The sequence below is a fragment of the Amphiura filiformis genome, chromosome 12 (assembly GCF_039555335.1).
Source record: "Amphiura filiformis chromosome 12, Afil_fr2py, whole genome shotgun sequence".
In the NCBI taxonomy this organism is placed as follows: domain Eukaryota; kingdom Metazoa; phylum Echinodermata; class Ophiuroidea; order Amphilepidida; family Amphiuridae; genus Amphiura; species Amphiura filiformis.
In genome coordinates this window covers 41,434,966-41,459,780 of record NC_092639.1, presented here as the reverse complement: position 1 = coordinate 41,459,780, position 24,815 = coordinate 41,434,966, and the positions used below count along the sequence as shown (strand labels likewise).

At 36.9% G+C, this 24,815-nt stretch overlaps 2 protein-coding genes across 2 annotated transcripts in view; both read right to left on the bottom strand.

Moving 5' to 3' along the window:
• LOC140166203 (protein Red-like) overlaps positions 1–11,260 on the bottom strand; it is a 29,236-nt gene extending 17,976 nt beyond the window's left edge. Inside the window, 6 exon segments of the mRNA XM_072189609.1 lie at positions 1,430–1,544; positions 2,987–3,084; positions 3,804–3,933; positions 4,558–4,665; positions 5,675–5,747; positions 11,126–11,260. Coding sequence (XP_072045710.1) covers positions 1,430–1,544; positions 2,987–3,084; positions 3,804–3,933; positions 4,558–4,665; positions 5,675–5,747; positions 11,126–11,135 — 534 coding nt within the window. The 5' untranslated portion in view covers positions 11,136–11,260.
• Positions 11,261–17,745: 6,485 nt separating this feature from the next.
• Positions 17,746–24,815, bottom strand: part of LOC140166202 (TBC1 domain family member 9B-like) — a 39,006-nt gene continuing 31,936 nt past the window's right edge. The window contains exons 23-26 of the mRNA XM_072189608.1: positions 23,955–24,067; positions 23,328–23,673; positions 22,161–22,276; positions 17,746–21,699 (exon numbers count right to left, since the gene is read on the bottom strand). Coding sequence (XP_072045709.1) covers positions 21,061–21,699; positions 22,161–22,276; positions 23,328–23,673; positions 23,955–24,067 — 1,214 coding nt within the window. The 3' untranslated portion in view covers positions 17,746–21,060. The remainder of the gene's footprint in view (positions 21,700–22,160; positions 22,277–23,327; positions 23,674–23,954; positions 24,068–24,815) is intronic.

The window sequence follows — 24,815 nt, the reverse complement described above, 5'->3', positions numbered from 1 at the left end:
GTGCAGAGGGTGTTAATTAGACTGCTGCCCTCATTCGTCAACTGTCTGGGTTGACAACTGAGATAACTATGCGGAAAAAAGTGACGCACTTTGACGCACTTGTAAATAATTCAGTTGTCACTGCTCATCATAACACAAGTACATGCAGTATGTAGACAAGTAAAGGATTTAGTCTAAACCTTTGATACTGAGGGGACATTTTATATTTCAACAAACCAGCACTGATTAATGAACTAGTATTGAATGAGATATCTCTCAAGTTTACTAAACATCATGGGCAAATTTGATTCAATAATCCAGCTGCATGTTTACTTGGTGGACCTTTTTTTTTGTAAAAAAAGTTTACATAACTTCAATTTTCAATTAGTTTGGCTTATAGCCAAAACAACTTCCCATTTTCATTTTCAAAAGTTTTTCACAGCATGTCAGATGTTGGTAGAGTGTTCAGGTGTTTAACTCTATACTTCCCTTATCATGACTAGCCCTCAAAAATTAAACATCCTCTCTGTTGCAATGGTTAAGAAAGGAATGCCTACTTTTCGTTGATCCTAATGATGGATCTTAACTATTACCAGAGTTTATTCCACTCAAAAAAATCAGCACTGTTCAAGGCATTGTTCTCCATACTTTCTACATCCGCACCTCTTTACATTACAGCCACTGGAGAGTGACATTATCAACATTTTTACAGCGCAAAGCCTTTTTTCTTGGTCACTACCTGCTTCTATCACATAATCACACTCCACAGGTATATACAGGTTCTATACAGTTGCTTTATAGTAACCGTAAGTATTTACCATGGTTAATTCTCATATACAGGTATTTGCCACGGTTAATTCCCACTAGGGCAATGCCACTTGCTCCAATGCCACTTGGTCAAATTCCATTTGGCCCAATCCTCTTGGCTCAGTTTACAGTTAGCCCAGTCTCACTTTAATAATCCAGTTCCAACTTAGTCCAATCCCACTTAGTCCAATCCCACTTAGTCCAATGATCTCACTTGGTCTAATTTGGTTCTTGGTCATGACCACAGAACCACAGAACCAGGACTCGCCCACCATGCTGCAGGCATGGAGCAAACATTGGGGTATTCGGTTAGCTCGGAATGCGCTTAAGGCAATCATCGTCATGTGAAAGCGACATCACATACCAGACGCATTGGAGGGACCCCAGACAAACAAGAATGGGAGGGACGCACTTGTTGCAACCTGCACGCAATACCTAAACGCTTCTGATGAGAGGCAGAATTGTTTTCTTTCGTTTCCGTACACCGTCAGCAAGGACCCGAATACCCCCAATTTTTCGCCCATAGCTGACAGCGCTATTGTACATGGCGTTATAGGAAGTCTGGGTTCTCTGGTTTTAGTTCTGTAGTCATGACCTCTTTGGTCCATGACTGAAAATCACAATGATGTATAAAGTAGTTTACCTTGTGTAATAGGGCATAATCAAGCCCCTTCACCAAGTGAGTATGTTCCATGTCACCACCGAGGTATTTACTCTCTTCAATCAACTGCTTTCGTCTGTTGGCTGCCGTATCACCACTACAATAAAATGTACACACAATATAAAAACCAATCACAATGGAGCATATTGTTACAGCTATTCCAGTTGAAATCTGCATACCTCCTATGGAAGACAAGACCTTAATCCACACAAGGAGTGTGGCTTTCAAATGGAATTACCTGAATGGTGACTCCGTTTGAAATCTACACCCATGTGTGGGAGATTAAGGGCGTATCTTCTCCATAGGGTGTATGGGTTTAACTGGAATATCAAATTACATGCTTTTAAATCACCAAAGTTGAACAAAACATAAACAAGATAGGAAATAATATTGCTTCAATTATCCAAGCCAAGGCTAAGCATTATGTTATTTTGGATTTGTCCGTATTAAGTTTTGGTTGTTTCAGCAACTGGACAACCACTTATTTTGAACGCGGACTTTGAACCCTTTACTTATGTTGCACTTATGACTGTACATATTGTGCTCAGGCCTTGCCGTTTGAGGCGAGCGATCGCTCTCGCTCGCCACCGCTCGCCCAAACTCCATTTCTAGCGAGCGATTTTCCACTCGCCATGGACACTATATCTCGCTCGCTGCGAATCTCCCAAATCAGCCATCGAATCAGCCAATTCAGCATTTAATCGATTCTGTGCCATCTCTAACATGTCATAGCGGAGAAAGTTACAAAGTTTAGCGCGTATTTCAACAACATAAATACCGTTTTAAGACCGAAGATCTACTTGATTATACGTATACCTAAATTAGTGGTATTTGTGCAATTTCGACCACTCGCCTGGCTCGTGCAATTTCGACCACTCGCCTAGCATCATGATAGCGAGTGATTTACAACTCGCCTTTAAAATCTAGACAGCAAGGCCTGGTGCTATAACCCTACAGTTGTACATGGTGATGATAACATGTTATTATTGTATTTGACCTCCATATATTACCTTTGACCCTTTCATATGACATCCCTTCAGATGGCTGTAATCAATACGCTTCAAAGACATTCATTTTATCCCTTTCCTTGAATTCCACTCATGACTATACATCTAAAGTACTGCAATAGTTAGCTACAGTTTGTCCACTCTGAAGAACAAAGTGACAACGCGTGCGTATACAGCGCATTAACAGTGCGTAGTGCTGCGTCTCTGCTGCAGGTATGCGTGCTTTCAAAGTCGGCACAATGTGTGCGTCTGTGTCGGTACTTTGTACTTCAGAGTAGACTGACTGTATGGTCCGGATGACATGTCATTCTATTTGGACCCTTATATGGGCTATTCCAGTTGAAATCCATTCACCCCCTATGGAAAACATGACCTTACATGACCTTACACAGGGGTGTAAATTTCAAATGGAGTCACCTATTCAGGTCCTCATTTGAAATTCACACTCCCTGGTCATGTCTTCCATAGGGGGTGTATGGATTTCAACTGGAATAGCCATGACCTTTGAACCCTTTTCTCAAGGGCCACTTACGACTGTGCATCTGGCGCTACTGCCCTATAGTTAGCTGTGGTGCTGATTACGTCTGTGTCATCGTAATCTTCATTCTTGCCTTCTCTACGCTCCTGGGCCTGTAAGCAAAGAAAGAACAAATAAAGACGAGAAAAACACAACCAGAAAATTGTTCTCCACAAACATGTGGAAGTGCTCACATTGATTGGGCATGTTGACAATATCATTATTTTCTACATAGAATTGATGCTTTTATAGGATTATCCTGACAAGTGGCAAAATAAAATGTGAAAATTGGCTCTAGATTGAGGATATTGAGGAACTGCAAATAAGCGATAGAAACCAACAATATTCTGGTCATACAAGGTGTCTCAATTTACACATAAATACCAGGCTCATCTCAAGTGGAGGTCACCTCAAACAATCCCCAAGTCACATGGTTAAGGAATGTTCTCTGTATTCCAAAACCATTGGACTTGGGGATGATTTGAAGTGACCTCCACCTCAGATGAGTCTGGTATATATTCCTAGCTATCATGTGAAATGAGACACCTGTAGCAGCCGACAAGTGCATCGATTTGATATGGATGTACACATACAATTATCGTTAGAAGTTAAGCAGACAGTCAAATCCGTATTCATCTGTTGGTAATTTGTGTTATGCACAAATTATTTTTGAATTAGCAAACATGGGATCAACACTTAAGCTAGAGGGCAGCATATCAATTTTTAAATGGTGATCATCGAACACCGTGTTACCCTACACCGTTAGCTAACCCTGTATGCCGCCCTCTTTCACTTAAAACTTATCACACTGATCATGTCATTTCAAACTTACCCTGTCTCTGTATTTCTTTGCCAGTTCAGCCTCTCTCTCCATCTCTTGCTTCTTGAGTTTAGCGTAGAAACTCTTCTTCTTACGACGTCTTGCCGATGGATCATCTTCCTCATTGTACTCCTTGGGCATACTAAATAATCCAAAGAAACATATATGAAACTTTATCCAGAAATTAACTTTCTTACTGAGGCCCCCAGCCATATCCAATTAAGGTAGCACCTCGACAGAGGTCAAGGGGCAGTGAAAATCTCAAAATTTTTGGGACTTTAAACCACTTTTGTCGACTATTGTTTTTTGATGCTTTAAATCACTTAAAAATTTGTTTGCATCAATGTACAAAAAATTTAACAACAGAAGAATTCAATTCATGTTTCTCCATATATTTCACATTTTATCCCTTATGATATCTCAGCAAAATAGATGTTTTTTCCTACTTGTTTTTTACTGTTCAGCCCATACTATAATTTGGTTCACTTCAAGTTTGGTAGTGACGTCAATGCTTCTTTGCGGTTGCGCTGTAAGCGTGCCAACAAAATGCTCATGTACGCGTGTGTGCACACTTAGGGTGTTTAACTTTGCATGCACGATTTGATACTGCGGCACGGGAAATACGCACATACGTCACTACCAAACTTGAGATGAACCAAATTATAGATGGAAATTGAAAAGTGCCTTTACATATAAAATGCAATTTTCATTCTTTTCAGCATAATATACATTAAACCCATAAATATTATATATGTGCGTAACTTACGGCATAGACTGTTCTCCTGCTTTTGGCTTTGATGGTGGTGCTTCACCAGGTGTAGCCCTTGGAGTCATCAGCAGTTTACGAAAGTCATCGTTTGTCAGCGGGGTTGCCCTGTAAATGGCAGACATGTGTTATTACAGGCATTAGAAAGATCACTTCCTATTATAAACAAATAGATCTATTGAAAAGCTATTGATCGTTTAACATTTCGGCATTTTCTTATGTCACAGGTACATACAAATTAAAGCTTACATAAGGAGGAAGGGGGTCAAAAGATACCCCGGCAACCAGTTTGTGTGTTGTGCAAGTATAAATAAAAAGAAAAACAAAATATAACGGTTTATTTTTCATGAGCAAATTAAGAAACACAGCTAGTGAGAAATGAAAAAATATGGTCGTTAAGAAAAGACAAGTCACATGAATGATACGAGGAAGAAATAAGACTACAATGAGCATTAGAAATATGGAAACGACCCCTTGATTCCCTTCATGTAGATACCATGTTTTGGATAGCTACACTTGGTATGTATAGAATACATGTATGTACACAGCAATTTTATGTTTCAGCTATGGATACCTGATCAAAGTGTTTCTATGTCACCAACATTGTGCTTCCTCCAGAATGGTAATTCCAGGGAACTCAAGTTGCTTTTCTCCACTTCGACATGTACCGACAGTACCGTACACATATGTGACCCCTCGGCACAACTGAGCCCGGATGTCGCCAGTGCCACTATTGAGATATGCTCCATCGAACTTAACAATAAACAATAGGAAACAAAAGATTTATTGACTGTTTTATTGATTTTTCACTACTTAAATGTCAAGTACTATAGACATGATATACATCATTTTAAAGCTAATTTCAAGCAGAATATTTTGGTTGAATATCTCAAAAATGATGATTGGCGACTTCAGGGCTCAGTTGTGCCGCTGGGTCACATATGTAGTCCACTCATGATAATGTGATCTAAACTCTCACTGTTATCACATCAGCAATAAGCTGGTATGAAATTCCCTTCATCCCTACTGACTCTTAATATCATATCTCTGATTGGCTCAATACATGATTTAACCCTCTGTGTAACCAATCATAATAGTTGTTAGAGACCCAACTTACCCAGGATCTTCCTCCACACTCTGTCTCCTGTAGTCTGCTGGAGGCAGAGGATTGGAGAACGTTTCCTCTCCACCTGAAAAAATAAATCATCACAAGTTATCAGTAAGAACCAGAGCACATTTTACCTGCAATATTACCAAATTTTTGTAGATTTTTAGGAAGCTAACACATGCCACATAGTCCAATGAAAAATTACATTTCATTATTTCAACAAACTTTTTGCTGCCACAACCCAGCAGGGTTGTTTGATTTAAATCACGCCCAATTTAAATCACTGATTTAAATCACGATTTAAATCACTTGATTTTTTTAAAGAAACCACTGATTTAAATCAACTTTTTTCATTTTTTACCATTTTTGAAAAATATAAGTTAATTTCTTTCTTAAAGGAGTGTTTCGTGATCCTAGCATGCTCTTTTTATGACATTTTTCAGTAGATATCCAGGAAAAAAGCTTATTCCCAAAATTTCAGTTGATTCTGATTTTCCGTTTGCGAGTTATGCATGATTATGTGTATTACATCGCTCCATCGACAATGTGTTGTAATTTTGTTCTGGTATACCAGAACGAAATTCAAATTTCACGATATCATTGCTAAACGAATAAATCTGCAAGAAATATTTTGTACATAAACATTATGTAGCCAGAGGTTTCCTGTGATATAAAAATCTCAACTTTTTTGGAGAAAAGTGGGGGGATGATGCTGTGGATCACGAAATGCCCTTTTAAATTGACTGTTTTACTTCATTCCTAATGTTTCTACAACTTTTGGATACAATTAAATTACCTCTATGATGTCACTTTATTTATTGCTAAAAATTCATTTTCAAGGTGCAGAATTCAACAGGTTTTTCCTCATGATTTTACAATTTTTTTTCTTTGAAATTTTCACACATGTAAAAACATGTCTTGATTTTTTTGTAAATACCTGGTAGGATTGTGCATATGACTAGCATTCCACTGGTACTTTTTTGATTTTTTCATGGGGTATAGCAGTTCTTGGAATAAAAAAAAAATCTGATTTCGGAAAGTGCTATAACAAAAAGGTTTTCGGTTTTGGCTTTCTTTACTCAAGGGCTTTAATTTGATATATGAAATAATGCAGTTTGATGGCAAATTTGAATTCACCTAGCATACCTACATTCTACTTGTGATGTTTCTACATTGTGTAGAGAGGATCTAGTACAAGGAACTTATACGATGTCCTCATTCACAAATACTATCTGTCCATCGTATTACCGTACGGCAGCGTGGTGAAAGAAAATTACACAGTCAAGAATAGGCTCCATCATTTTTTTATTCGGATCCCTCCCAGTCTCCCAAAACATCAAAAGCGTTGCACGTATACTTACTTATGACTGTCCTTTTTCACATACATGTAACGCAGACAAAGTAGGGCCAACTTGCCTAGAAATGGTCAAATTTTGGCAAGAAATATCTCTGTGTAATCCTATGTAAGTCCCATATCACATCGTTATCGGCGATCGTGTTTTTTTTTCTGGTACCCACCAGCAGTCCAGCATCATGCACGTGACGTGACACACAGGGTTCGAATCCGTTAAAAAATTTTGCGCAGCAGTTTTTGGCTAATTCATCATAATCAGGATACTTCTATAAAGCTCTATGAAAAGTGCTATACAAATGCAAAATTGGGTAGCAGTTACTTCAAAATGTGGAGCAAACTGCAATGCGATACAGGCTACAGCCAAATTCGAACCCTGGTGACACAGCTAATCGGGGATCATTAAAACGTCAACAAATTTCAAAACACAGAAATCAGTAAACTTAATATGGCGAGCGGTCCGAATTTTGAGCCGTAAAAGTTTATGTGGTGAACTAGAGAGGATCTACAGCATCTCTGAGGTAAAACTGACAAAAACCAGGTATATTTCTTGATGCTCATGATGCTTGAAATTTGGATTTCTTAAACGTAAAGTGCATCCCTATGTACCGCTGCAAGACTTCAGGTCCATAGATGTCATTATGTTTATGATAAAGACTGAAGTCTTGCTGGCAGGACTAGAGAAAATCTAGAAATTTTATGTCAATCAACATGATCAACATATCATTATCAATACAATATTTAGTGTCATTGATTGATAAGGGGTGTTTGGAATTCTAGTCATTGAAAACCACAAAAAGGGGTTGTTTTGGGCCAAATTTTGTCCTCGATTTTGCATGAAAAAGGGGGTAAATTTGATGAAAAATCATTGCAAAGGGGGCTTTTGAAAGATTTGGTAACTCTCATGGTTGTTAACTTTCATGACTTGTGTTGAGTTGGGGTATGTCTGGTTCCATTCTGCAATACGCATTATTGCTATCTGGTTAGCAGGTACGAATAATTCCGAGTGAATTGAGACGTCGGAGCAGGCCAAACACAGAGAACTAGCCTATATCCCGTATCACTCAAACAAGCAAATCTCTTCACGAATTCACTCACCTTGCAATCCTACATCATCAGTTGAAACAAACATCTAATCTAAGTTTCCAAAAACAACTTTGTCATTCCTCAAAACTACAAGTAACTTCATTAATAAAAAATTGAAATCCTACTATTACCTGTTAGGCCCTTTGCACTTGATTATTAGTTTCCTGTTGAAGATTTTGAAAAAGGGACGAGGTGACTTTTAATTATTAATTATTAATTATCTTTTATTTTCTTTATTTAGTTTGAACTATTACAAGCAACTATTGACTCGTTTTGACTAGAGCGGGCATTTAATAATTTCACAACAATATTTGATTTGATAAATAAGTGAAGGTGGAGTTGTACTCTTTGTTCATTCATCATTATTGTTGATATTATTAAAGTCAGAAAATGGCAAGTAGAAGTAGTTGGAAGTTATTTTAAAGGAGAAAATAAGAAATAAATATAAAATAATTAATTATTTTGAGATTTTCAATTTTGGACGCGCGCGGTAAACAGGAAACTAATAATCAAGTGCAAAGGGCCTTATTGAAAATTTTGTTCGATTTATGTCAACCAAAGGAACACACGAGTCGAGTTCAGTTGACCAAAATGGTATCTCCTGCCTCCTGGTCACCTCAGATATGACGTCAGTATCACTATCAAGCTGTTTATTATTTATTAAATATTCATGAAAACCGACCACGTGGTCACAATCGGTGGATCGGATTGGTTGAAATCAACGCCAGGTTTTTGACCTTACAAGGGTCAGAGATATGCATATTCATGTATGAAAACAGCGATGCGGATTAGTTCACCACGTAAACTTGTATGGGGTCATGTTTTTTGAGGTGGGACCCAATTGCGTCACATCTTGCAATTTGCCCAAAATCAGCTCCTTTTTTGTATTTCTGATTATATTTCAAAAGTTTTCACCCAAACTATGTAAAATTATACATTTTAAAAAAACATAAAAGGTCAAGAAGGCAAAACTGTAAAGTGTGAGTGGATATAAAAAAAGAAAAAAAAAATATACAGGGTGATTCCACTGAAAAATACATAAAAATTACATTTCTTTACCACTCCAATATTTCTACATGGTATATTAAATTTGAAAATAAACTTGATATTTGGAATGAACACAATTAGTGTTTTCATTAAATATAAAGTTTGCACTATATTTGTTAAGCCCATTGTGTAATACAGGGTGTGAAAAAAGTTAAATTTTAAATTGTTTAATTTAATGAAAAATTTCACTAAGTGCCATTAATTTGGAAAATATATTCAAAATAGTTTAAAGAATTGCTATAATATCACATAAATATCCAATTCCCATATAGGGTGTTCCAAAATCAATATACAGTGAATAATTTGTAACAATGGTACATGTACAATAGGCATATACATGCACAATTAGCCTACATCAGTGAACTATTTAACAATAGCCAGAGATCAATATGTCATCAGATTAAATCCTTGACTGTAATAATCTCCTTTGAGAAGATTTATTTTATAGATATTTCAAAGATAAAACAATTTAAAAGATCTATTTATGACAGATGAAATGCATGCAAAATTTAAAGCCCATTATATTGCATGACACACATTCCACTGCATTAATTAAAAGCTTGTTAAATCCTTAATTACTAAATTTATTAAGATTAACTAGCTAATTATAGTTATAGAAAGCTAAATAATAAAATTAACATCATGCAAATGCATTTTTACTCCTACTGAGGCAACAAAGTGCATAAATTTTAAAATGAACACCAACTTCCCATTGGAATTACACAGAGCTCCTCCGCTTCCGGCTCCACCCCTGACTAATTAACTTAATTAAGCTGTTGAAATTAATTAATTGATTTGTTCAACTGTATTTGTTATTATTTCATTTAGTTAATAATTTATCTTCAAAATAAGACCAAAACCATTTCTTCATGATGGATTTTAGCAAAAATATAAGAATAATAAGAGAAAATATTTTGGAAAATGTGACAGCTCCACCTTTTTTGGGTGCCCACCTCAAAAAACATGACCATGGCTCAAAATTCGGACCGCTCGCCATTAAGTTTACTGAGCTGTGTTTTGAAAGTTGTTGACGTTTTAATTATCCCCGATTTTCGGTCGATTATTTTAGCTGTGTCACGTCACATGCATGACGCTGGTGGGTACCAGCCAAACTTCAGAAAAAAAAACCTTGATCGCCGATAACGATGTGATATGGGACTTACATATAGGATTACACAGAGATATTTCTTGCCAAAATTTGACCATTTCTAGGTAGCTTGGCCCTACTTTGTCTGCGTTATATGAAAAAGGACAGTCTTAAGTAAGTAAACGTGCAACGCTTTTGATGTTTTGATGTTTTGGGAGACTGGGCATGTGGGAGGGATCATAACACAAAAATGACGGAGCCTATTCTTGACTGTGTAATAGTCCTTCAGCACATTATCGTATGGCAATAACCTTATACGATGGACAGATAGTATTAGTTTGTGAATGAGGACATCGTATAAGTTCCTTGTACTAGATGCGGATATAGTATCATCACCGGGATTGATGCGACATTTTCGATGTTTGTACCGGGGAATTTCAGACACGGAGACTCCGCGGAGATTTCTACAAATTCGTCCAAAGGTAACCAAAGGGTTGGGGATCACATTTTTAACTATCACTAAATGTTTCGGAATTGAGGTCGGCTAAAAAGTAGACCGTTTCGGGGACTGTAATTGGTGTAGATGTCACATTTTGAACAGTGAGCGATAAGTGACCAATTTGACGTTCAGCACAAGTGTTTATCCTTACTCAGGGTGGAGTTGGGGGCCGGGTCTTAGCACTAGTTCCAGTAACTGTAACTCGTCAGGTCAGTAGATGTCATTATGTTTATGATAAAGACATGAGAGACTGTACTGTAGTCTTGCTGGCAGGACTCCGACTAGTCTTCTTTGACTTTAATAGCACTACAACTGTACTATTGTACATCAGTTTTCTAAGTAACAGAAACGAATTAGTCATAATTTATAAGATGAATACAATGTACTTACGTTCCGGCATGTTTGTGGTGTCGTCTGAACACTCAGTATTTATCAGCTGAAACAAAATTCAAGTGTAAACATGAGGAGAATTTTCTACGATCAATCACTGAACGCCGACATTTTCCTGGTCAAAATAAAACGAGAGATGGCGATATGACGCTTACGTCGGCGGCCAGGCAGTAGCGGCGCGCCAGTCAGCGGCCTTACCTCACGAGCACGACCCCATTTTTCAAGTCCCTCTCACCCAATAAAATGACCCCCTTTCTTGTTTTACTAAATAAACTACCTCTCACCCACTGACCCATTTTTTGTTTTCCTGTCACCAAAAGATCCCCTCTTTGCCAAAATTTTGGGAAAGTTTATGATAATCTCTCACTCTGAATGACCCTGTCAGTTTGTCCTTCAAATTTTATCACTTGAACTTCTTCAAGTTTCAAAATTAAGTTTGTATCAACTTTTATATTTTGACCCCAAAATTTGTCCCAGTCTCACTGAAATTTATGTAAGATTTCCCCAGTCTCACGGAAACCCTTTTGGGGAGCCCGAAGTTCTCCACTGCCTTTTCTCACCGAAAGACGGCCCCGTCACTTCCAAAGTCGAGTACACCCCCCCATCCACCCGGGGCTCCCAATAATTCACAGGACCACGGTTCACTTTCGATATTAGGGCTATGTCTTTTGGACACTAGGCGTCAATCCGAAGTTGATGGGGCGGGGGGAGCGGGGGTGTCTGAGGTGTCGTTGGAAAAGTTTACACTGGCGCCAAATGATGAGACATTTGGTTAAGTAGGCTACATTGTCAGTTGGAAAAAGGCCCAATTGCAGTTTCATTTCTAGTATGCCTGGACTTTTTGTCGAGGGTGGCCGGGGGCATATTATACCGGGGTACAGTACCCAGTGAGTATTAGGCCGGCCTCGGTTTTGCTGCGCGAAAATTTCAGTTTCATACTAGCTCATACTCCCGGGGGGTCACTCCCATTGTGGCCTGTATACACCATGTACCATCCGCGATAATCAACTCTTGAACAAGGATTTAACCCTTGGCTAAAACGATACCCTAAACACGCGCCTGTTTTCACACCCTATTCCTTGCATCAAATTTCATACCCTTAAATTCCATTTCCGCGTATTAGCAATTGCAATTTTGCTACCTTTTTTCCAATTTTTCATGTTTTTGACACCCTAACACGATACGCGCGTATCGTGCCTACCCACGAAAAACTACCCTTTTGGCCTTTTTACGCGTTTTATTATCGCGGATGGTGTACAGGCCACACTGAATGGGAGTGACACCCCTGGGCTCATACTATTTGAAGTGAAAGTTGCTCGGGAAAGTTGATATTATTTCAAAATTTTCTACCCGATGACCCCTTATGCCGGTAGGCACATACCCGTCACTTCTAAAGTTGAGTGTCCCCCTCCCCTCCCCGGACTAGGGCTGAAAGTTTGATCATTTCGCAATATACCATCACGTCATATCCGTCACAATTTTGTGACGGATATGACGTTCGGAGATGATTTTACTACGAGAGAGTCATTTCCGTCACATGACGTCGGAGATGATATAATAGCATTTCCATGCATTGACATTATCTCCGTCGCTCTACAGATGGAACCTTCCACCGATTGTAGCATAAACATAGGCGTAGATCCCGGGGGGGATGGGGGGGATTTATCCCCCCCAATATTTTGCCAGGGGGTGGTCCATACAATCATCCCCCCCAATGTTGACGCCTGATTATGGGTTTCTGACCAAATTAACCTCATATTTGCCCATTTTAGCCCCAAAAGTGCAAATTTTCGCGCTTCGCGCGCATTTAATCTACTTTTACACCATATTTCATCAGTTTAGCTTCAAAATAGCAAAATTTTCGCGCGCTTCGCGCGCATTTATATCATAAACTAATTAGGTCGCCAAAGGGTGCTGGATTGACTATACTTCAAGATTTTTTTCCAACTTCATCCCCCCCAATGTGAAAAAGAAATCTACGCCACTGAGCATAAAAGCATGTCAAAACACCACTCTCTAGCAGTTTACTGGTGTCATATTAGATGGTAGTAATTGCCAGGTTATGGTCACTTCCAACATCAGCTCCTCTGTACTGACCCCCCGGATGTACACCCTTACGTCTTTTAAGGAGTTACGCCATTTCCGGTTGATTAAGAGCTATTAAGGTATAGTCAATTTGGTTGACTGTCCTTCCATTGGGAGAATTCCAAGTTAACTTGTGGATTTTCTTGTGTGGGAAGAGTAACGATCCACAATGAGATTGTGTTCTTTGTGATTGTGTTATTTTGGAAATTTTGGTGGCCATCTTTTGGGTACATTTATTGGGTTTATGCAAATAAGGCATCTTTCCCATACTTCTCTATATACATGAGAACTTTAGTATGTTGTTCAGGGAACTCAAATAAATTTTATTAAGTTGAAAGAAACTGTTGATTTGTTCCAAGGGTAGTTTTACATGTTGTTATGTTTGTGTAAATAGGCCTATATAGGTAATTTACACGTTGATGGCCATTTTGAAAATATGCTAGTGATCATTCTCTATAATCAGTTTATATCCTATTCCATAAGAATGGTTGTGTCCACAAACCCACTCCGTTTAGCATATTTAGAAGCTGAGACTAGTAAACCAACAGTCTCAGTTTAGAAGTGAAGGTATGTCAATCTACATTTTCTGAATTTTGGCAGGCAGCCATCTTTGATTTATGCAAATTAATCATCTGTTTCATACTTGGATACTTTGGTACTTTTAGTATAATATTCAAGGGTTCTCAAATGATTAATGTGGTATAAAACAATGTTGCAGTTGCTCCCAAGCTATTCTACAATACGAAATGATGTGTGTCCTGTATAAAATACAGATAATTTACATTTTGGTGGCCATTTTGAAAATATGCTAATGATGCAGCTGTGTAAACATTTTGCAACATATCCCATTAGACTCGATGTGTCCATAAATCCATTCCTAGAATGTTAAATCATTGTAATAGGCCATCTAGAAGTGAAAGTATGCCAAATTCTAGATTTGTTTTGAAATTTTGGCTGCCATTTTGGATTTATGCAAATTAGGCACCTTTCCCATACTTGGATATTTTGGGACTTTTAGTATATGGTACTTTGGGAACCTCAAGGAAATGCACTGTGGTGAAAAAAATTCTGTTGCAATTAGTTCCTTAGATACCCCCATCCCCCATAAAGTGCTAGGCCTATAGTGGAACATCTCAGGCTAAGCAAAGAGCGAAGACGGAGGTTGCCAGTATAGAGACAATAATGAATGTATATAGCTTCATAATTATCAACACCACATTTTTCTTCAGTTTTGCCATTTTTTTTTATTTGAAATTATGTTACTGACATATCCTTCACATCAAGGCCAATCCTACAATATTATTTTGTTAACATTTTTGCTGGGATCACTGATAGAGCCTTTACTTTGCAGTAATCTGAAGTACAAAGTGACAACGGGGGTATCAAAATGCACATATCTAAGCCACCTTTTTTTATATGTTAAAATACTGTGAATACGGTTAATAGTTCTGAAGAAATAGATGTATTTGCAATGGCTGTGGTACTATTGGTGAAGTCTAATGCCACATAGATGTGCATGTAGCTGGCTCTACCGTATTGTCACCACCTGCACCAGGCCAAAGCCTACATTGTATTATAGATGTCATTCAAAGTGCTTTTGTACTTGTACATTAACTTTGAAAATAAATGTATCAAATAGACAAGTCTTGTGTCACATTTGTATTTATTTCATTCAGAAATATTAATTCTTTACTGCTTGCTTTTATATTGTAATATATCACACAGAACCAACTTTGACCAATTTACTACGTATACTGGTACCACACACATTTTTTCCCCAAAGACTTTTTTCTTCTGTTTGCTATTTTTCACCATGATTTATATCCGATTTAACTCACACATTATTAAACCATGTTAACAAAGAGTGCTTTTCCAAAACTGGCTCATTCAACCCCATTATGTAACTCATAGTAGCCAGCTAATATTTTAGTATTGAACCTATTTAGAGAAGGGGGCATATTGAATGATATACACATCCAAATTGGGAATTTAATACACACATTAACATTAAAAAATATAGCGTATCTGAACTCAAAATCATCATAATCCTAAGCCAGAAAGGTTTAGATGTTAATTGTGTTCAGATGTTTGTCAAATTTTAGTTGTACAGGTGCACCGAAACTGGAGAACTTGCAGACCGTTTTCAATTGAAAAATTATGTAGGGATCCCAGGGGAGGGGGTTAATTAGGTCGAATGCGGTAATTGCGGACTACTGTTACAATTGATATTTACTACATGTATTTTTAAAAAAATTAACATTTCTTAGAAAAAACATGCTGTTTAATTATAAATAGTAACTAGTAAATGAGGAATAGTGGTGGAGCTAGCAAGTTTAGTTTTTAAAAGGTGGTCTCCATTTTGGTTTCATTTTACACACTTACAGTACAGTTGCAGTAACTTAGCTGAGACTCTCATATTATATAGACATGATTAAGGGCAACATTGACTTACTGGGCCCTGAATCAAGTAGGCATAAGACCAAAAAATGTTTTGGTTTGCTTGCCCTCAAACAAGAGACCCAAAATTGGCCAAAATCAGGGTTGGCCCTTTAAAAAAAATACTTTTATTATTTTATCTGTGTCTATATTTCATTTCAAAGCTAAATTTGGCCAACAACATTTTTCTTAAGAAGAAAAACATTACTGTAAACTCATTATAACCCTGTCCATTCCTGCATCAATGTTTCCAATAAATGCAATCGTTCTACTTGAATCCATTTCTATGGTGTATCTTACGTATTGAAGGTCTGAAGTGAAGTATTGATGTATCTTTCCACATATCCAATGTACATTGCCTACAGGCCTATACACTAGTGAGTCATTAAAAAAAATTGGCCTAATAAATCATGACTGGGTCTATGGAATTACACAACATTTATGTCATACATTCAAATGACTATTGTTAACACCCTGGTTGTATTAATGTGAACATCCAAATCACAAATGGGCTGTCATGTTGGCATGTTCACTTTTTGAGATATTGGGCAATCAAATTCTCCTCAAAATAAGCTTTCCAATGATATATGTAACTATTACTTGTTTGCAAAGGAGCAACATATCAATACATTGGTAGGAAATTCTTTGATTTTGTTTAATTTTTGGAGTTCAATAGACCATATCTCAAAACTATTTCTGCCAACATTACAGCCCATTTGTGATGGATGGGCACAAATATGATACAAAATGTACTGTTAAACTATGTTCAATTAACTTAGTCAGTTTTATTTATTTATATTTTAAATAGACTTGAAAAGAAAAATGTTGTATCCTAAGATCTAACATGTTTCCATAAATTATACCTCATACATTTTAAGTTGCTGGTAACCAGTATTTCAAAAAAAAGGGTGTAGCTTTGAATTGATGTGATGGGATTCAATTTCTTTCAATATCTATGCTGACCAACAGATCGTTCTACGGTTTCACGATTTAAATTACTATATGGCCCGAGAGAAAAGCAATGAGACAAACAGTGTGCATGTCAAATGTTCCAAAGGCTAATGATCGAGAATGAAAAGAACAGATTAACTTTATCATGTTTGTCTCCCTATGCATGGATGCGTATATTTATGGCCTTTACAATATTATCTTATGTTCTTGATATGGTATGAGGTATATTAAAATATAAATTTTTTTTATATTAAATGAAATCCTAGCACAAATAAATCGTCTTCATTCAATTGTCTATACTGTGTGCATATTTGTGCTCTCTTTAAAGCAAGTAGAAATAGCTTGTCAACTTTCAACATGGGAACGCGTTATGCAGTATCTGAAAAGATATAGCTCAGCGGCCAACAAAAAGTAACTGGCTATAGTAGGTCCTATACGACAAACAAGATTTTCTCTCTGAATTGGCCGTATGTTTAGTTTTTTACGTGTAAGAAAATCAATCGCATTATCGTGTTCACTCTGGTTTAAGTTTGGGCCCTATTTGACTCATTAGAACGTTCGAAAGGACCCCCGCGACTGCCAAGGTAAAATGAATCAAGTATAACAGCAACAAACAAATATACAAAGGTCATTTCTATTCAAATTCTAGGTTTGTAACTAGCTATCAACTTAAAACCACAGCTGGTGCCAGATTTTGTAGAGCTTGGTTTCAAAATTGCACAGATTCTGATGTTGGTATTTAAAACCTGCTAGGCCCAAGGATACAATAACACCTTTCTTTCATTTCTTATAAAATATGGTTTTCAAATACACAATAAAGTTAATTGAATACATAATATCAAAAGAAATGGTACAGTTTACAAAATTTCAAACTTGTCTATAGTAAATAAAAAATTGCCATTCATATTTATTTCAAATAGTAGAGTGCCACATGATAAAGGCTACCCATTTTTAGCACTGCAAAGTAATTTCCCAGATATCTGAGAATAGCACAAGGGCATGAAAAAATGGGCAAGACCTATAGGAAAGAAAAGTTTCGTTTTGGTGACATCTCCCCATCCAATAGTTTCTCGTCCCCGCCCGCATAGTTTTTTGTTGCCTCATCAAAAAAAAAAAGTTTCGTTTTTTTTTTACAAAAAAAAAAGACGAAATTTCGATAGATTTTCCCTGTCAGTACCTTTTCTACCTTTTCTACCTATATATTTGTGTGAGTTATGGAAGTCTTGCTGAAAAGAAAAGACACACTAGACCTATCGTCTTTGAGGTTACAACCGTTTCCAAAAAGTGCTCTCAACATCCTCCTTTTTGAAAAAAGTTAGGATGAGAAACAAATAATTAATTTGACTTGGCCTTATTCCTGACACCTTTAACATTCAATCAAATGTACACTTCCAATTCTTACATACATGTACATTTCATTCATACCATATATTTCATATTTCATTGATTCATATTTCATAAAATACACTTTTTCATGTAGAGCTATAACAATAAAATATTCTATAAGATACTCTTTCATTGACTTTAATGCAATTTCTATTCTTTCAAGAAGAAAGAAATATTAATGCCACATAACAATAAATTGGTCTATCATACATGGCCTGGTCAAGTGAAATAATCTATGTCCAGACCATTAACCTGGAGTACTAAATAACTCTTAGTCATGGCCTTTAAGAGTTTGTCGATGTACAATTATTATAGCAAGGAAATATATCACACCTAATAGAGGCCGTCAGCGTGACATCATATGCCGCCATCTTGTGGGTACACGCTGTGATGGACGTTCGATCTCCATGCGTGAACAGCAAAATCACCGCGTTGATCCGCGATAACAGCTGCGTGGCAACCTGCGCCCTGCGCGTAGTGTCCGACGCATGACCACACAGATCATTTGTACCCACAAGATGGCGAAAGGCTGACGGCCTCTATTAGCATTATTTAAAGGCTGGGGGTGCCTATTATTTAACATAATAAAAGTGAAACTAAACATGTGACATGTACATCAATGTAATGTTGAAATTCTAGATAACACCGACTATAAAACCTGACAAAGCGATATATTGCAAATGTGAAGTCGTGATAATTTCTCTCCGATGTAAATCTTTTATCAGGAAATAAAGTCAGAAATCCCATATGATGCATACCATGGATACCCCTAAAATTCTGACTATATTTGCATTGTGGCAATGATATGCTGACATAGTTCATACATGTACAAACATTGAGGTACAGGTCTTGTGCTTATTATTTTTTTTAATTTCATCACCATATTGCAGGAATGCACTTTTCAATCCAATCTAAATATTTATCTATAAATTTAAAAAAATCTTCAGCTCTTCCCCAGCTGACCCAGAAGCTCACTTGGTGAAACACTGGACCGATAAACCAAAAGTCCCAGGTTCGAATCCTGGATGACCGGTGGAATTATTCTCACTGGCTATAACATTTTGTGTAGTGGGAAGTTGAAATATGATTAAATCTAAATGTGTCTTTAAAAAACATATATTCAGCAAACTACAAAAATAAATTTGGGAAACATGTTTAGGCTTAAAAAAACATTTTGTTTTCTCTACGTATTCCAAAACCAAGATGCCAAATTTGAGGTTTTCTGGCAAAATATACTTTCCATGCCAAACATTTATTGCCAAATCAATTCCTTGGTAAGAAAGCGAAAAATATAACTTTTAGGAATGCTATGGATTGATTTTGATTATATTATTGATTTCACCTGCTTGTAAACACTCTTTAAAAATATTTTGAAAATGTGTAAGGCATTTTATGCATGCAAAATATTTTCTTCTGTATTTCTCAAACATTATGAAATACAAAAAAAAAACCTCCCCCTGAGGACTTGTTGAAAGCAGCGAAAAAACATATAAGTTGTACTTCAGTTACATTCTAATTGTAAAGAACATGGCTGATTTATCTTCCTGATCATAGCTGCTAGATCCCCAAAGCACTATTCACATTATATACATGTAAAATGCATATTTCCATGATTATCCATAAATTACAGCACCATATCAAGAACTGACCGATCATCATGTGACATAACAACATGATGTTGATTTGTCAAACACAAAATCAATAGCAACAGTTTCCTGACCAACCAGCTACCAGATACACAATCAACCAATCATTACCATCAGTATAACAACTAGATATTGATTGGTCAAAACACATATTGACCAATCAGCATAATTGATTACTGACCAATCAGCAAGCAGATACAATAAGAGCTTGATGTTGATTGGTGAAAACACATGCTGATCAATTCTAGTGATGGATGACTGACCAATCAGCAACATGATTAACCAGTCTGGGATTTCTTGAGATGTTTTATATTATTTTTCTCCCATTGTATGTGGCATGACCAAGCAAGATGAACTTGTTGTATGTATGTGGTTACTGTTTGGTCAACAATCCATGACTGGGATTGGTCAACATGTTTTCACCAATCAACATCAAGTTACAATCTTACATCATGATGAAGATTTGGAATATCAAACAGCGATACAAAGTCTACATAACAGATGAAATGACAATTACTGGCAGTATGACTTTCTTGCTTGCATTAACATGGTCCCCACACTACAGTGTATCAATAATAATGTAGTGAAAGAAGTATTATAGTAACCATTGGATATGTTTAAGCACATTGTTTCTTCACACACCATATGTATACAAGATAAAGAATTCAAAACAGACTATTACAGGGTGAGCCAAAATGATATACCCAAGTTAAGCAGTAATCAAATAATAAAAAAGAAATGATATAGAGTGATGTGTTGTTCATTATAATTATGTGAAAGTTTGCACAATAAAATTATTTGAAAAAGGCACTCCCAAAAATGTGGTGCACACAAAATGTTCAATAGAATCTGTAGGTTGACATGAAACTGACTAGTTGTCAAAATTTTTCTAAATCTTCTAATTGAAATAACCAATTGGTTAAATTAAAATTGTCTATGGCTGGTAAAGCAACATTGCATCATACAAATATGTTAGTACCTATTTAGAGTGTTCCAAGATGCCAGAAAAAAGTACAAACTTAGGTACAGGTTATTTTGAATCGCCCTGTATTAGATAATGTGCCTTGTTCAGGCTGTGGCTCACTCACTAGCTAGTCCTTGCAAGCTTCACCCTGTAGGCTTGCCTTGCAAAGGACTTTAAGAAGCTCACCACAATCTGAACAAGACACATTATATCTGATAATGGTCTTATTCTGATCCTTTATCCAGCACATACACGGAGTACCGGGACCGGGGATGACATACATATACCTATTTGTCCCATGTGTTAAGCTCAGCACATTATGACGACAGTGATTGCACATTGAATTAGAACCAAACGTCCAACAGCAGCTGAACAGAAAATTCACATTTAACATATTTTATATTTCTATATATATGTAGCAATATTTTGCCTAATATTTACAAATTTTCAACACAAATTTCACAATTCTACTGGGATGGTAATTGTATCATGCTAAATTCACTGAGTTGACGCTGAAATGTCCTTCTTTGACGATAGCCATTAATCAACGATATCACGCCTGGCCTTTGTTCAAAAAAATCCACTAGGCTAGGCTCTGTTAGCGTTGATGCTAAAAATTGTTCAAATGTGATTTCCCAGTAAGCATCTAGTGCAGTCAGCGATAAAGAGTCTGGTCTGCCATGTGATGGTGATTCATCATCAAGTGGATCTCCAAACGGATTGCGACGAGCTCGGTGTCTTGGGGTACTTCCTGTTGAGCTACATGATGCAGAATCACTGATCTGCATACTGGTCATTTTCTGTGTTGCCTCCAGGCTGTCACCGCTTCCATTTGCCCCATCATTCTTTGCACAGTTTCCCTCCTCTTTGGTAGTCTCATTCGCAGTCTCATGTTTCCTCGCAAGGTGTGCGGGTGATTCTTCATCAGTTCTTTCACTCTCAGAATCTGTTGCTAGTGGTGATTTTTTCTTGTAAAATTGTTTGCCTACTTCTCCGATTTCAAAGAGGAGAGAACCAACTTTGGCAATAGAACGGTACAAGTCTTGCTCCTTCGGATGGTCTCCAAACATGTCATATAACGTTTTCAAAAGCTGGATAAATTGTTGCTGGAATCGAAAAAAATTGAAGAGGATTATATTGCCATCTTGTAGAGAATTTCTTCACATTAACATTGTATTGTTGTTCATTAGCACAAGTACTGGACCACAAAAAAGTGTATTGATTTTTTTCAAAGTATAAAGTTTATTTTGAGTTTTGGGGATATGAGATGCACAATTGTATCAATCATCATGATGCTCAATAATCTTAGAGCAATTTTAAAATGTTTAAAACTGCTCCGATTCATTCTACAGAAATGTGTTGAATTGTTCCTTTTTTAGCTTCATCTTTTGACTAATCTTTAATCTTGGTAATACAATAGTTGAATAGAAATTTGCATAAATCTTAATAATTATAACAAGATAATATCACTGTCACACCATTCAATAAGCAATTAAGTACAAGATTATGAACTTGTACAACAAATTTTGTCCATAACACATAAAAAAGCTTCTATGGTATTCCATACCTGATTCATCCTGGGTAGGTTCTTGAAGCTTTTCTTTCTTTCTTCATCTTCCTTCTCCTTTGCCCATTTTTTGAGGTAATAGCGATAACCTTCTTTCTCTTCATCTTTCTCAGGATCTGTGATCAAAAAAGATATTGTAACTTAATTGCTTAGCTTGCTGATATATTCTTTTCAAACAAGTCCAAATTTTCATTTCTGGATCATGGATATTTAATTTTATCAGGTTTTAAACTGAAAAGTGCTAAATTGCTTCAATTTGATCCGATACAGGTGTCGCAGTATTTCCAGCAATAGATATGGCTGAATTAACCTTAACATTCTCAGAGCGGTCTGTTGCTTGCCCCTGGCCTAATGAAGGGTGGCACCCAGACTGTAGTGTTTATTTTGTAGTATGAGGTGATGCTAGGGTTAGTGAAGTTGGGCACTTGTCTTGCAGGTGTGGCATAGGGCAAAATGAGAGTGTGCACAGGCACCTCGAGGAAAACATGGAGGTGCTTTGGCCCAGAACATGGTTGCATATTTTCAGTTACAGCATGGGCAGGTGGGCTTTTAAAAAAAAATTTAAAATTCGATTTTTAATTTTTTTAAATTTTTTTATTTAAATTGGATTGTTTTGATTTAAATCAATTTTTTTTTTTTTTTTTTTTTTCAAGAACTGGTATACCCCATGATCAATTAAAGTCAAAAGAGACCAGTGGAATGGTAGACATATGCACAATACTATTACAAAAAATCAAAACATGTTTTTACATGTGAAAATTTCAAAGACAAAAAGTTGGTAAAATTATGGGAAAAAACCTGTTGAATTCTGCACTTGAAGATGATTTTTTGCAACAGATAAAGTGACACCATAGAGGTATTATAATTGTGTCCAAAAGTTGTAGAAACATTAGGAATGAAGTAAAATGGTCAATTTAACGAAGAAATTAACTTACATTTATCAAAAATGGTAAAAAATTAAAAAGGTTTTGTGATTTAAATCAATGTGATTTAAATCAAACTACCCTGAATCCCAACATGTGCCTTTACCTTTATTTTTACCTTCAAGTTTGTCTTATAAGTGTAATTAAATTGTCCAAAAACCTCATACATTCACTGGGGTTTTTTTTGTGCCGATTTTCATCCCATTCTGACCCAAGAATCTTACAGTTCCATTTTGTTCATTACCTTTTTTCTCCTCTGCATTGGCCTCCTCACCAGACTCCATCAGTACAGCCTCTTCCACAGATAACACATCAGTCTCTCCCTCAGACTTCTGCTTGTCACTAGGTACTTCCCCCTCATCTTTGTTCTTGACTTCTTCAGACTTCTGGTTTTCTGCCGACTTTTCTTCTCTGTTTTTGTTTTCCTGTTCAACCATTTCATCTTTATTTTCTGTTGTTTCCTTTTCTGTTGTTTCTTGTTTGTTTTCTTCTGTTTCTTTCTTAAGACTTGGTGGTTCTTGTTGTTCAACTGGTGGAGTTTCATCTTCATCTTCTTTTGGTGCTATTCCTTCTAGCGATGTACTTGGTACCTGTCGTGCATAAATAAAATGTGTTTAGGATCAAGCAAAATTAGTCAGACGTCATCAAAACTGTTTTGAAAATCACCAAATAATGTATAGCGAGTATTTTTCTATTGTTTATCAGTCTCTGTACCTACATATGTCGGAAACTACTGCATCGCAGGATCAATATCTCAGTACAATCAAAACTTCACATTATGAGACCATTCAATCAAGAGTTTTTCTCGAGGTAGTTAAAAATCACGTACAAGGCAGAACAGCAATGATATCATATCATCTTTCATACATACCAGTGTATGTTCCTCCTGTGTTGGTGTCTTCAGAGTGGCCTCAAAGAATTCCACTGCATCTAATGCAGCTTCAGTGTCCAAATCTGGGGATGCTTGTCCTACTGTGCTACCTTCTGAAATGACTCAAATGACAGGAGATACTTATTTAAATTGGCAAATGTACTGCATACTGTAATTTATTTATTTATATATAACATTTATTTATAACATTCAGCCGAAGCCAGGCGAAGCCCAATAGTGCTCAGAGGCTACCAAATTCAAGGGATGCCATCCGGATATGACGGGACAGGGATATGGGAAGAGGTCCGATTTTAGATGCAGGAGGAAAACCGGAGCACCCGGACAAAAACCTGCGAGGAAGAGCATGGCTCGGCAACCAAACTCACATGTAGCACAGCAGGGAATTGAACCCCAGCCACAGTGGTGAGAAGCGAGTGAGAAGACCACTACACTAACTCAGGATGACAGGTGTGGGCACGTCACAAAAATCCATGGAAATTGATTTAAGGAATCAAATCAAAACTCGACTGGCGGTTGACAGCCGCTTCCGGGTGGTTCCGGCCGGTTTATTGTCAGAGGTCATTGCTATATTAATTTCAAGAATGATGAGTTTCCAGAATGATAGCAACATTGACTGAGAAGAACTCCTGGGATGGAAAATCAATTCTTTCTATTGTACTACACTGGAAAATTGTATTACTTGCGCGGATAGCTGGGTGATATCAACCAGCCATGTGAATCAGGGTGACACGAATGACCTCATTAATATGTATATTCCCAAAGACTTTTAGAACTACCAATAACCGCCCAGAACCGGCAGTCAACCGGTGGACGAGTTTTGAATTGATCCCTAACAACCTA